Raw genomic sequence first — 15,000 nt, 5'->3', positions numbered from 1 at the left:
CCACACAGTTATAGAATCACACAGTGTCTACGCTCCTTAAGGTTAGTTTATGCCAGGGTCGCTGTTTTGGTCCTGCACTCAAAGCCCTGGGTAGAAGAGAACAGGTCTTAGAAACTAGAAACCCGAGTCCCGTAGAACCCACCCATGAAGGACGGAGACTTCCGTCCGGAGGTTTTACAGCTGAAAACATTTCTCATTGGACAGTGAGTACATCAGACCAGTGGGTCCTTTGGCAGGGGTCCAACACTTTCAGACCTCTTCAAGCCGCTGTGTTCCCTCTTGGACAGAAGTGCAATAAAAAGAGTAGAGCCTTTGGTTCAGAACAAGGTGTTCTATTCAGCTTACGGCAGTGGTGGCTCAGTGGTTAAGGCTTTGGGTTACTGATCAGAAGGACGGGGGGTTCAAGCCCCAGCACTGCCAAACTGACCCTATCTGCTCCAGGGGCGCCGTATCATGGTTGATCCTGTGCTCTGGCCCCAACTTCCCAACAAGCTGGGATATGTGAAAAAAGAATTTCATTATGTTGTAATATATATGTGACAAAAAAAGGCTTCTTCTTGTTCTAGTTTTGTGCCCTTTGTCACCGACGGTCACCATGAATGCCTGCTTCAATACTGAGAAGCAGTGTGGTGCCAGAGGTTCACAGGAGTTGTGTGGAGCCATGTTGTCAGAGTAGAATACATCAACCAGCTGGGACTGAGGCAGTCTTTGTAGCCCTCTAATTATCCTTAATGCATCTGAGATGCATTATTCAGACAATGTTGCATCAGTTAGATAAATCATTCAGCAGGGTGAATGAGGATGGATGGTGCTCTCTGCCTTGCACAGAAACTCTTAAGGTGGACCCATCAATGGTTAGACTACCTCACTTGCCGGGATGGCACAGTGATTCAGTGGACATACTGTTGAGACATAGCACACAGCATCTAAACCCTAAAGTGGTGTCCCAGATCTGGGAAAAGTTTGGTAGGACACAGTTCCACTTTGTCAATTCCAAATTGACTGACTGGCAACTGTGGTTCTCCCTTATGGGGACCAGTCTCACTGTCTTCTGCCTCTCTTGCTGAAGCTGCCCATATTAAACAGAATTCAGAAATCAACCTACAGTATCCTTCTTGTTGCCCCAAAGTGGCCTAAGAGGAATTCCACTGCTGTGCTCACTAGTGGATGGAATGCCTTGGCTGCTTCCTTCCTGAATAGATCTTTGTCCCAATTGGGCGGAATGATTTGGCACCCTCTGCCAGGTCCTCGTCCTACATAGTCCTTATATGTTCTCAGGAGAAAACTGTTCCACAAATCGCGTGATTCATCATCTAGATTCAGTGCTCTGCTCAGTTCTTAAAGTGAATAATAGATAGCAGAAAGTCCAAGTACATGGTGAAGGTGGTAATTCCAGCCTGTCACAGCACCATGGATTCTGTCTTGCTGGGGGCTCAGAAATTGGTCACAGCCTTTCTGAATGGAGCAAGGCACCTTTGTCCACCATGCTTCCCCAAGAACCCAGCATGGGATCTTAACCATGTAAAGGAGTCCCAGCTTATAAGACCTTGCGTCATCAAGAAGAGTGGGGGAAATGCATGCAAGGTGAGCCTATCACTGAGGCATGCATTCCCCCCACTCTTTCTGATGACTCATGGTGGCCAAATGACTCCGGAGTGAACTTGTGGTTGAACCTAGGTTTTTGTTCAAAGTCATATCACCCAACAATCTAAACTGAAACAATCTACTGACCTTCTTATGCACAGAATGCTCCCTGTGGTGCTAATTGGACTGGACAGCGGTGGTTCAGTCATCACAGGGGAAAGACCTGGTGAGAAGGTTCCAGGAAATGATGACTATATAACAACGTTTTAAAAAGTGATGATTCTCACGATCCCACATGGTTTTCTGGTGTTTATAGAGAACCATAGCAGCGTTTTCATAAAGGCTGTGCAGGAGGGATGAGTGACTTCAGCTTTGTGATTACCCAGATGAGGATGGGTTCCCTTCTGAGTCGGGTTCCTCTCAAGGTTTCTTCCTCTTAAAACATCTTAGGGAGTTTTTCCTTGCCACCGTCGCCACTCAGTGGCTTGCTCAGTTGGGATAAATTCACACCTTTAATATCTGTATACCGTGTTGATATTTCTGTAAAGCTGCTTTGAGACAATGTCTATTGTAAAAAGCGCTATACAAATACAATTGAATTGAATTGAATTGAATTGGTCAAGTTGGAGCTGATGCAAGTTTTACCCCAGATTAGCTCCACCCACTTTGCACTTTTATAGTCACCAGGCATCCAGACTTTGTACTGTAGATAGTACAAAGGAAGCAGATTAAGGGTTTCCGTTCCTTGGGGTTTTGACCTTAGTCCCTAAATGATTCCTGCCTGATACTGATGTTTCTTATTTCTCTTTCTCTTTTCCAGCCAACTGTCTTCCTAAATGCCAAAATGGCGGCATGTGCCTTAGGCCACAGATGTGTGTGTGTAAACCTGGATCGAAAGGGAAATTATGTGAGCAAACCACACTGCCCACTTCCTCTCATCCATCTGGTCCAGTTAACGGACACGGTAACGGACACACCCTTGTGCCGCAGCGTCCGATTCCTCAGCAAGTTTTCCCACAAGGACCTGCATCATATCCTCTACCCAACACTAAAATGACACACATGACCCTGACCATGAAGTCGGCACCCAACAGCCAACAGCCAATCCCCTTTCAGCAACAGTAAGTACTGCAAGTTTTTTTTTTAAAAATTGATTTGTTGAAAAAAAAAAAACAGTATTGGAAAATACCGGTTTCAGGGAAAAACGTGCTATTAGCATATAATTCCAAATGAGAGTTTTATCTGAATACATTTCTTTTATCAGGATCATGTACACAGTGATCATTTTCAGGCTACAATGGAGATGCTACATACATTTATCTAGGACCATTAAAGTGCGGTCTGTGTATCGTAGCCAAGGGTCTTTTTTTTTTTTTTTTTTTTTTTTAAAAAAGGTCTACTTTCAATTCTAGATTTGATTTCACAAGCTGAGTTAGCTTTTACTTGCTGTGCTAGCTTTCGCTATGTTAACCTTCACTTGCTATCTTAGGTTTCACGCTCTATCTTAGTTTTTACTTGCTATGTTACCTTTCGCTAGTGGAGTTAGCTTTTATTTGCTATGCTAGCTTCAGTAGCTGAATTAGTGATTACTGGCTACCTTAGCTTTCACTAGCTGACTTAGCTATTACTCTCTATGTTAGCTTTCACTAGCTGATTAGCACTGAATCTCTAAATGTTAGTTTTTCCTCTCTTTATTTTTTGTTTTTATTTATAAACCTCTTTGTCTAAAAGAAAACAAAGAAAATTCCAGAACAAAATCTCTTCACCGTGACAAAATCCCCTTTCTCATATATAGCCCTGGATTCCTAGATATTTTTTTTTTGTCAGTGCTCAGGCTGTTTTGGACATGATTGAACGATTGAATGAGGAATGATTGAGGAATGAGGAATGACTGAATGATTGAATGAGGAATGACTGAATGAGGAATGATTGAATGAGGAATGATTGAGGAATGAGGAATGACTGAATGATTGAATGAGGAATGATTGAATTATTGAATGACTGAATGAGGATTGATTGAGCAAGGAATGACTGAATGAGGAATGATTGAATGATTGAGCGAGGAATGACTGAATGAGGAATGATTGAATGATTGAGCGAGGAATGACTGAATGAGGAATGATTGAATGATTGAATGAGGAATGACTGAATGAGGAATGATTGAATGATTGAATGAGGAATCATTGAATGAGGAATGACTGAATGATTGAATGATTGAATGAGGAATCATTGAATGAGGAATGATTGAATGATTGAATGAGGAATGACTGAATGATTGAATGAGGAATGATTGAATGAGGAATGATTGAATGAGGAATGATTGAATGATTGAATGAGGAATGACTGAATGATTGAATGAGGAATGATTGAATGAGGAATGATTGAATGAGGAATGATTGAATGATTGAATGAGGAATGACTGAATGATTGAATGAGGAATGATTGAATGAGGAATGATTGAATGAGGAATGATTGAATGATTGAATGAGGAATGACTGAATGATTGAATGAGGAATGATTGAATGAGGAATGATTGAATGAGGAATGATTGAATGATTGAATGAGGAATGATTGAATGAGGAATGATTGAATGAGGAATGATTGAATGATTGAGCGAGGAATGATTGAATGAGGAATGATTGAATGAGTAATGATTGAATGAGGAATGACTGAATGAGGAATGATTGAATGAGGAATGATTGAATGATTGAATGAGGAATGATTGAACGATTGAATGATTGAATGAGGAATCATTGAATGAGGAATGATTGAATGATTGAATGAGGAATGACTGAATGATTGAATGATTGAATGAGGAATCATTGAATGAGGAATGATTGAATGATTGAATGAGGAATGATTGAATGATTGATTGAATGAGGAATGATTGAATGAGGAATGATTGAATGAGGAATGATTGAATGATTGAATGAGGAATGATTGAATGATTGAATGAGGAATGATTGAATGATTGAATGAGGAATGATTGAATGATTGAATGATTGAATGAGGAATGACTGAATGATTGAATGAGGAATGATTGAATGAGGAATGATTGAATGAGGAATGATTGAATGATTGAATGAGGAATGATTGAATGAGGAATGATTGAATGATTGAATGAGGAATGATTGAATGATTGAATGAGGAATGATTGAATGATTGAATGATTGAATGAGGAATGATTGTATGAGGAATGACTGAATGATTGAATGATTGAATGAGGAATGATTGAATGATTGAATGATTGTATGAGGAATGATTGAATGATTGAATGATTGAATGAGGAATGATTGAATGATTGAATGAGGAATGATTGAATGATTGAATGAGGAATGATTGAATGATTGTATGAGGAATGATTGAATGATTGAATGATTGAATGAGGAATGATTGAATGATTGAATGATTGAATGATTGAATGAGGAATGATTGAATGAGGAATGATTGAATGATTGAATGAGGAATGAGGAATGATTGAATGATTGAATGATTGAATGAGGAATGATTGAATGATTGAATGATTGAATGATTGAATGAGGAATGATTGAATGAGGAATGATTGAATGAGGAATGATTGAATGAGGAATGATTGAATGATTGAATGAGGAATGATTGAATGATTGTATGAGGAATGATTGTATGAGGAATGACTGAATGATTGAATGATTGAATGAGGAATGATTGAATGATTGAATGAGGAATGATTGAATGATTGAATGAGGAATGATTGTATGAGGAATGACTGAATGATTGAATGATTGAATGATTGAATGAGGAATGATTGAATGATTGAATGAGGAATGATTGAATGATTGAATGAGGAATGATTGTATGAGGAATGACTGAATGATTGAATGATTGAATGAGGAATGATTGAATGATTGAATGAGGAATGATTGAATGATTGAATGAGGAATGATTGTATGAGGAATGACTGAATGATTGAATGATTGAATGATTGAATGAGGAATGATTGAATGAGGAATGATTGAATGATTGAATGATTGAATGATTGAATGAGGAATGATTGAATGATTGAATGATTGAATGATTGTATGAGGAATGATTGTATGAGGAATGATTGTATGAGGAATGATTGTATGAGGAATGATTGAATGATTGAATGAGGAATGATTGAATGATTGTATGAGGAATGACTGAATGATTGAATGATTGAATGATTGAATGAGGAATGATTGAATGATTGAATGATTGAATGATTGTATGAGGAATGATGGAATGATTGAATGATTGAATGATTGAATGAGGAATGATGGAATGATTGAATGATTGAATGAGGAATGATTGAATGATTGAATGAGGAATGATTGAATGAGGAATGATTGAATGAGGAATGATTGTATGAGGAATGATTGAATGATTGTATGAGGAATGATTGAATGATTGTATGAGGAATGATTGAATGATTGTATGAGGAATGATTGAATGATTGAATGAGGAATGATTGTATGAGGAATGATTGAATGAGGAATGATTGAATGAGGAATGATTGTATGAGGAATGATTGTATGAGGAATGATTGAATGATTGAATGAGGAATGATTGAATGATTGAATGATTGAATGAGGAATGATTGAATGAGGAATGATTGTATGATTGAATGATTGAATGAGGAATGATTGAATGAGGAATGATTGAATGATTGAATGAGGAATGATTGAATGAGGAATGATTGAATGAGGAATGATTGAATGATTGAATGAGGAATGATTGAATGATTGAATGATTGAATGAGGAATGATTGAATGATTGAATGAGGAATGATTGAATGATTGTATGATTGAATGAGGAATGATTGAATGAGGAATGATTGAATGATTGAATGAGGAATGATTGAATGATTGAATGAGGAATGATTGAATGAGGAATGATTGAATGAGGAATGATTGAATGATTGAATGAGGAATGATTGTATGATGGAGTCAGTATGCGTGTTTGCTGGATGATGAAATGAAAGCAGTTTTTGGACTGTGAGGTGTTCAGTCATAAACCCTGGCAGCCGAATGCATGACATCAGATATTTTTGACTTGTTTATTATTAGTGACCGGTGGTTTCAGGGCAGCTTTGTGTCTCGAGTGTCCCTACGTAGTGCACTAGTGTCAGGAGTGTCTTTAGTGTTTATTAGAAATAGTTTCAGATCTGCGCTGCGTGGTGATGAGTCATCGGGGTGAAGTGAGTGCATCCAGATTTCACTTTTCACCTGAATGTAATCCCGAAGCTCTCGCCATGACGAAGTGCCTCGGACTTTCCAGGAACATTTCTCGGCCCGGTGATTATTGATGAGCGATTTTTTAAGCGGACGTTAATGATGTGCGTGCTCTCAGAGGACCGGGCGGTTTTCTCGAACCTAATTGTTACCAGATCTGCGTCCTCGAAAGCTAATTTCACTTTCTTTTTTTTCTTTTTGTTCCTCCAATCTTTCAGCAGCAATGAATCACTCTCAGATGCTGAAAAAAAAAGAGCTCCATCAGAGAAAGTCTCCATCAGTGAACAGTGGAGAAGTTCAACAAAACAGACTTCATGTAGAAACTGTGATGAATTTCCTGCTTACACGACTGCACTATTTACTAATGCATGTAGTATTAGCACTTTTATAGAAGGGGTGTATTTATTTATAATCGCACTATCCGGTGTCACCCAGATGAGGACGGGTTCCCTTCTAAATCTGGTTCCTCTCAAGGTTTCTTCCTCATATCGTCTCAGGCTGCTCATTAGAGATACATTCACACATTTAACGCTGCTTTGTGACAATGCCCATTGTTTAAAGCGCTATACAAATAAAACTGAATTGAATTGATTTGATTTTGTACTGTTAAAGCGGCAGTATGTAACTCTGTAGAGTTCAGAAGGGTAACGGTTGTGGGGAAGAAGCTGGAAGAACCTGCAGGATCTGGTGTGGGTGTTCCTGTATCTCCTCCTGGAAGGAAGGAGGTTGAACAGTTAGTGTGACTGGGATGGGAGGAGGCTTGAGTGCTCTATGTAGTGTGGTGAAGATGTTCAATGGCTGGTAGTTGGGCACCAATGATGTGTTGGGTGGTGTTTTTTTTTTCAAACACCGTGGAGCTGCCATACCACACTGTAACAGAGTAGGTCAGGATGTTCTCGATGTTGCAGTGATGGGAAAAGATCTCAGGAAGTCTCCTCAGGAAGTAACGATTGTACCTAGAATTGAATTATTATGGTGCTAGGACAGATCCTCAGCGATATGGTCACCCAGGAACTGGAAGCTGGAGACGTACTCTACTTCAGTCCCATTGATGTACAGTAGATGGGAGCGTGTCTGCCGATTTTAGATTTCCAGAAGTCCGCAATGAGCTCTTTGGTCTTCAGGGCGTTGTGGGTGAGGTTGTTGGAGGAACAGCATGCTGCAAGTCTTTGGTTAATAATAATAAGTTGATGTGGTGTCTATGGTCATGCTGTTGATCCACAACGATCCAACCTGTTAACTGGGACTGGTGTTGAATTTCCAGCGTTTCCAGGGCGGCTCGCAAGAGTGACCTTTCTTCCCAAAGTACTGGTCTCTCTAACGAGTTAAAAAAATACTACTTGTTTAGTTTGTTTCAGAAGAGGCCAAAAGTGTGTGAAAATCAAACAAGCTCACAGATCAGAAGAGATGCAATGGAGGAAGAAGAATTTAATTCAGAGTTTAAAGATGTTTTTATCACAAATTTCGTGAATAAATGAAATTGCATTACACGAATAAACCCCAGAGGTAAATATGACACCATTAAACCCGATTAAAACAAATGTGAGCGATTCTCCACCGTCCTCACCGGAGTGTGTTAAAGGTTGCACATTGACCTTTGACCTCAGCACAGGGAAAGTGGACCTTTGGGAGAACAGAAGAGGTGATGTAATGAAGCATTAATCCTCTTTCAGTGAAAGGTGTCGTTAACCTTTAACCTTTTGAATCTGAGAAGAATGAAATAAAGCAGTGGTGTTTGGTTTCTGTGGTGTGTATATATATATATATATATAAATAAGAGTAATGAAACACTTTGGTATGCGATGGAGTAGGAAAATCCTGACGCTGGGCCGCTTCACACCACATCGTTGTTGATTATTTCCCTGTAACGGAACATCCCGGAGTGTTTTATTCTTTACAGAATTTTCAGTTACATGCTTTTAAAGATCATGTGCTCTGTTTTATTCTCTTTATCTTGGTTTAAGATCAGCATGAGTGACAGTCTCATTTTGTGTGTGTGTGTGTGTGTGTGTGTGTGTGTGTGTGTGTGTGTGTCCTGTCTCATGTTCTCTCCTTACACACCTGCATATTTCATCCATCCGAACTAGAGTTCACGTCCTCACTGTACTTTGTTTTCACTTTGAAGTGTCACTCAGATCCTCGTCACACCCCTGTAATTATTCACCTTCTTTATCCAGCCGCTTGTTTATCTTGTTTATCCCAGCTACAGATAAAAAACGCTGAGGGACAGAGGACACTGGTGTTATTACAGTATACACTTCTTTAAGGATATATATATATATATATATATATATATATACAGTATCTCACAGAAGTGAGTGCACCCCTCACATTTGTGTAAATATGTGATGAAATCTTTTCATGTGACACACTGAAGGAATGTCACTGTGCTACAGTGTAAAGTAGTGAGTGTACAGCTTGTGTAACAGTGTCAATGTGCCGTCCCCTCAAAATAACTCAACACACAGACATTAATGTCTAAACCGCTGGCAACAATAGTGAGTACACCCCTAAGTGAAAATGTCCAGATTGGGCCCAATTAGCCATTTTCCCTCCCCGGGGTCATGTGACTTGTTAGTGTTACAAGGTCTCAGGTGTGAATGGGGAGCAGGTGTGTTAAATTTGGTGTCATCGCTCTCACACTCCCTCATACTGGTCACTGGAAGTTCAACATGGCACCTCATGGCAAAGAACTCTCTGAGGATCTGAAAAAAGAATTGTTGCTCTACATAAAGATGGCCTAGGACAGGGGTTCCCAAATGTTTCCAGGGTGAGGTCCCCCAAATGGCATTGACATGTGACCGAAGCCCCCCTTTTGCAAGATGTCTTTAAAACACATTAAAAATACAGACTTCTGAATATATCCCCTTTTTTATTATTAATAATTACATCTTACATCTTTACATTACATTAGGAATTGATTGTGTGTGTGTGTGTGTGTGTGTGTGTGTGTGTGTGTGTGTGTGTGTGTGTGTGTGAGAGAGTGAGAAAGTGAAAATCATGTATTTATTTATTTTTCACACCAAATTGTTGAGGCCTCCCAGGCGCACCCTTGCGGCCCCCACTTTGAAAAGCACTGGCCTAGGCTATAAGAAGATTGCCAAGACCCTGACACTGATTGTTATTACATGTTGCAGAACCAGTCACGGTTCTTCTGGAGACTGACTGTCGCACTCGCGTCTTGTTTTTGCAGCGAAACCCAGCAGCGTTCATTCTGGGGTTTTTTTTGTCTTTTATATAATGTGATGCTTTCTGCTTTACTGACATACAAACATTTTTCTGTAATATTTCATTTTGTCCTGGAAAACTAATATTTGGAAATCTAAAATGTTTTTGTACTGACTCGACAATAAAAAATCTATAACAAAGTTTGTACTGAAAAAAGGTATATATACAGTACTTTGGTATATACAGTACTGTGCCAATACTTTTGCACAGTACTGTATATATTCGGGTATACAGTATATAAGGATATATTACACTTACAGACTAACATTTGTTATAGGAATATTTTACCAACAATTACAGCTTTTAATTTATTAAAGAGCAACAGGTCATACTTTTTATCCATTTATAGTTACATTTAATGTTGTGCAGGTTAGTTCCTGTCGTCACGTACGCTATAGGAGCGATAAACACTCGTTCCCTCATCATCCCTCTCTTATTTCTGTCTCTCTGCAAAAACCCTTTTGTCCTGAAGATGTGGGAAAAGTCGCAGCTTCACGCTTCGACTGTTTCAAAGTGCTGACACTGGAGACTCCTTCCTTAAATATTACATAAACTGACATCTTACTTCTTATTGACTTTTACAGGAGTTTTTATTTGTTGTGTGTGTTTAAACTTCACGCGCCGTAATGCTGATGTGATCGATGCTGTAACTGTAGCCCTGGCTGGTCGTTGTGAATCACGTCTCCTCCCACGAGACGTGCCGTTTGTGAGTCAGCCTTAATTAGCGTGAGCGAAACTACTGAAGGTCTTCTTTTCAGACTCTGGAATACGAAAGGTACTTTTCATCAATGTCACAGACACGATTAGAAACGTTATTAGAAGAGAATCGCGAACTTGTTTTTCATTAGTCTGTATTAATGCACTTAACTCGCTAACTAGCTCGCGGTGTGTTATTATATTATATTATATTATATTATATTATATTATATTAGCTAATTCTTTTTAGCTTAGCGAGTTGTCGCATAACCGAATCGTGGCACTGAGCAGAATACTGGACTTTTATTTAGCACTGGATATCTGTGAGGTCTGTTTTCTCACCCTTATCTCACCACAAGCCCTGGAAAATAACACTGGGACTAGTTTTTCCCCCATGTTTTTCTGACTGTAAAGTCTAATACACACACACACACACACACACACACACACACACACAACGTACTGAAAACATTTCCCACCGGAACAGGTCGTTTTTACAGACGTTCTCCCACCGGGTGCTTTTAAAGAATTCTGTCTGACGGCGTTTGTGATTCTTTTTCTTTCTTTTTCTTGTTTTCTTCTCTCTACCGTTCTCAGCCAATCAAAACACTCCGTTTTTGGAGCGATGTTCATGAAGAGTAACTGAGTCTGGAGGCTGGAGTAATCTGAGGAAACTAATTTCTCCATCCCCTGACACACTGATTTCCATGTACTACACACACACACACACACACACACACACAGATGTAAACAGACTCCGGTTTCCAGAGTTATCTGAAATAGACTCCGTCTTATTTTTGTGTCTGGGAGACGCAGGATTGGGTTCATGGTGTGTGTTACACGGTCTGTTTACAGCTAGACCCGACTGAGACAGGTGTGTCGACTCAAACACCTGTCTACGGTACACACGTCCCTTTACATCTACGTGTGTGTGTTTCTTCTCCAAACTGTTACCACAAAGTCTGAAGCACACGGTTGTGTAGAGCGTCTCTGTACGCTGTAGCGTTACAGTTTCCCTTCACTGGAACTAAGAGGAACCCAAACACTGTTCCAGCATGACGACGCCCCTGTGCACAAAGCCAGCTCCATGAAGACGTGGTGTGTGAAGGTGGGAAGAAGGTAGAAGAACCTACACAACCTACACGGTGACCTACACAGATCCCTGACCTCAACGCCACTGACTCATCACCTTTGGGATGAACTGGAACTGGAGTCTCCTTACATCACCATCAGCGCCTGACCTCAACCTCACTAACACTCTCGTAGCTGAATGAACACAAATCCCCACAGCCACGCCCCCAAAATCCCCACAGCCACGCCCAAAATCCCCACATGACTGTGATGGTCAGGGGTGAACATACTTTTGGTCACGTTGTATATGTTACACACATCCCTTTACATCTGCTTCACACGTGTCCTTTAGGCTACTCAGGATTAGAGCAGTGTATTAGCCCGCCTTTTACTGCTGGTTTGTGGCGGCCATTTTGGTCTAACAAACACAAATCAAATCTACACAAACATTCGGATTATTTGTTTTTTATTGAACGCATTCTCCACGGATCGAAAGAATTTCGGCGTGTACGTAAAGCGATCTTATTTCCACTGAGATGTTTGTTAAATTATTATTTTATGTTTAATATTTAAACAATTTAAACGTTTATTAGTTGAAGTTTCCACGCTGCTTAGTGTGCATGTGAGCGTAGCTACTGTGTCTCCCCTTTTATTTCTGCACCAGACATTTATTTATTATTTTATAAGTGAAATATTAAATAAATAATGTGTATACGTCTCGAATCGTGCGAGCGATTAAGTTTGTTTTCGTATCTGTTCTCGGGTTTCGAGCAGCTCCTTAAATGAGTTCTGAAAGATTCCTTTTCCAAACGCTGAGCTCTGTTATGATTTTAGCTTCCTGAGGCGACGGTAAAAAAGTGCTAACACGCGCCAGAACACTTGACCTTTAAACACACACACACACACACACACACACACACACACACACACACACGCATATATACAGACATTCTTTCTTTCCTCCATTCCTACAGAGTGCTTTCATTCCCGAGCCAAGCCGAGCGCCATAATACACACAGCTGAGAGGACACACACACACACACACACACCAGCTGAGGGGTGTTTACATACACAGACTCAGATTCATATCAGGTTCCAGTGGCTATGTTCTCTGACTGTCAGATTTTAAAGTGCCGCTGAAATCAGACTCAGTGTTTCAGACCGTTTTTGTTATGTCTGCATATCTATTCACATATATTCACATATATTTACATATATTTACATATGTAAATAATATAACTGAGATTTTAATTTTATTGTTCCTCATTTCTTGGAAATCGATTTTTTTGTGTTCGTCCAATGAAATCCTCTGTACAGTGTAGATGCCCCACCCCTGGGGGCGTGTCTTGCTACAGAAGCAGCTCATTAGTAGTGGTCTGTGGGTGATGCATATTCATGCAGAAGTGGGTGGAGTTTGTGAGAGTTTTGAGGGTTTTACCGATGTGGAAAGAACGTGGCTCCGTCAGACTGACGGAGAATTACGCCGTCTCCATCAGTAAGAGTCAGTAATATCGTTTAATTACTCGCCCTCGCCTCAAACACTCGTACAACACACACACACTGTCTCGCCCTCTAGGAAATACGTCGTCCTGGTTACAGACTCTCACTTGCCTACACCCACTTCATTCTTCATTCCTCATCTCACAGTCACATTCTTATTATAACAAAAGTCTTCAGGACCATGATCTGAGGCTATGCAACAAATTTTGTGACAGCACCACCTACTGGTAAAAATGCTTACATCTAAATGCCATTTTTGCTCCACCTCCTCCTCCTCCTCCTCCTCCTCCAGATTTTGCCCAATCTTCACCAAATTTGGCATCTTGAGACCTTTGTAAACAAAAGGAACTCTGATATTCAAAATCTTGATTGCTTATGCAACAATCGTAGCACATCTGTGAAAGTGTGGCTCACCGAGTGTGGGTGCTTGGCCCCCGAAAATGCTGCTTGCAGCTTTAATCTTTCTCTCCTTTTCTTCCTTTCTTCCTTTGGCTGTGCTTAAATGTGCTTTTAATAAATCAGAACGTTTATTTCTTTTCCTGCAGCTGTTTCAGATCTTAGTGGATGATAATTACTCTCCATCACACATGAAGGTACCTGAAGACATTAGTGAATGCTAAATACACACTGAGTGTGTGTGTGTTTGTGTGTGTGTTTCTCATCAGACTTTCAGCGGTTGTTCCAAATGTAGTCACGCTTTGAGTGTGTGTGTGTGTGTGTGAGAGAGAGTGTGTGTGTGTGTGTGTGTGTGTGTGTGTGTGTGTGAGATAGCACTTTCTTAGTAATGATGTTAATGAGTGTGTGTGTGTGTGTGTGTGTGTGTGGGGTGGGGGTGGGGTGGGGGGGTAATTTCCTCTACCACACACTGCTTCATGTTCACACCTGTGAGCTTCCCATAAGGCCTCATTGCAGGAAGTGAGCATGAAAACACACAGACGCATAAATATAAATTATTAATGTGTGTGTGTGTGTGTGTGTGTCTGTGTGTGTGTGTGTGTGTGTTTCCCCCCACAGTGTACAGCATCCTGTCTCCATAAACATGCAACAGGGAAAAAGCCAGAAGTTTGTGATCAAGCCAAAGTTTTATCCCACACACAACACACACACTCAGCTGCACGGAGCAGGATACACACCTGAGCGCAGCATCCCTCTGAGTGCCGGACACCACTCACTACACGGTCAGTACTCCACCCTTACTCCACCCGCTACAGTCAGTACTCCACCCTTACTCCACCCGCTACAGTCAGTACTCCACCCTTACTCCACCCGCTACAGTCAGTACTCCACCTGCACTCCACCCGCTACACAGTCAGTACTCCACCCTTACCCCACCCGCTACAGTCAGTACTCCACCCTTACTCCACCCGCTACACAGTCAGTACTCCACCCTTACTCCACCCGCTACAGTCAGTACTCCACCCTTACTCCACCCGCTACAGTCAGTACTCCACCCTTACTCCACCTGCTGCACAGTCAGTACTCCACCCTTACTCCACCCGCTACAGTCAGTACTCCACCTTCAGTCCACCCACTACACAGTCAGTACTCCACCCTTACTCCACCCGCTACACAGTCAGTACTCCACCCTTACTCCACCCGCTACAGTCAGTACTCCACCCTTACTCCACCCGCTGCACAGTCAGTACTCCACCCTTACTCCACCCGCTACAGTCAGTACTCCACCCTTACT

At 40.8% G+C, this 15,000-nt stretch overlaps 1 protein-coding gene across 2 annotated transcripts in view; it reads left to right on the top strand.

Annotated features, from left to right (window-relative positions):
* ltbp1 (latent transforming growth factor beta binding protein 1) overlaps window positions 1-15,000 on the top strand; it is a 59,214-nt gene that overhangs the window by 14,289 nt on the left and 29,925 nt on the right. For both annotated transcript variants that reach the window (XM_053682504.1, XM_053682503.1), the window contains exons 3-4: window positions 2,405-2,705; window positions 14,325-14,488. In XM_053682504.1, the coding sequence (XP_053538479.1) occupies window positions 2,405-2,705; window positions 14,325-14,488 (465 nt within the window). The remainder of the gene's footprint in view (window positions 1-2,404; window positions 2,706-14,324; window positions 14,489-15,000) is intronic.

The sequence above is a fragment of the Ictalurus punctatus genome, chromosome 9, assembly GCF_001660625.3.
Source record: "Ictalurus punctatus breed USDA103 chromosome 9, Coco_2.0, whole genome shotgun sequence".
Classification (NCBI taxonomy): Eukaryota; Metazoa; Chordata; class Actinopteri; order Siluriformes; family Ictaluridae; genus Ictalurus; species Ictalurus punctatus.
This window is presented reverse-complemented; position numbering and strand designations above follow the sequence as displayed.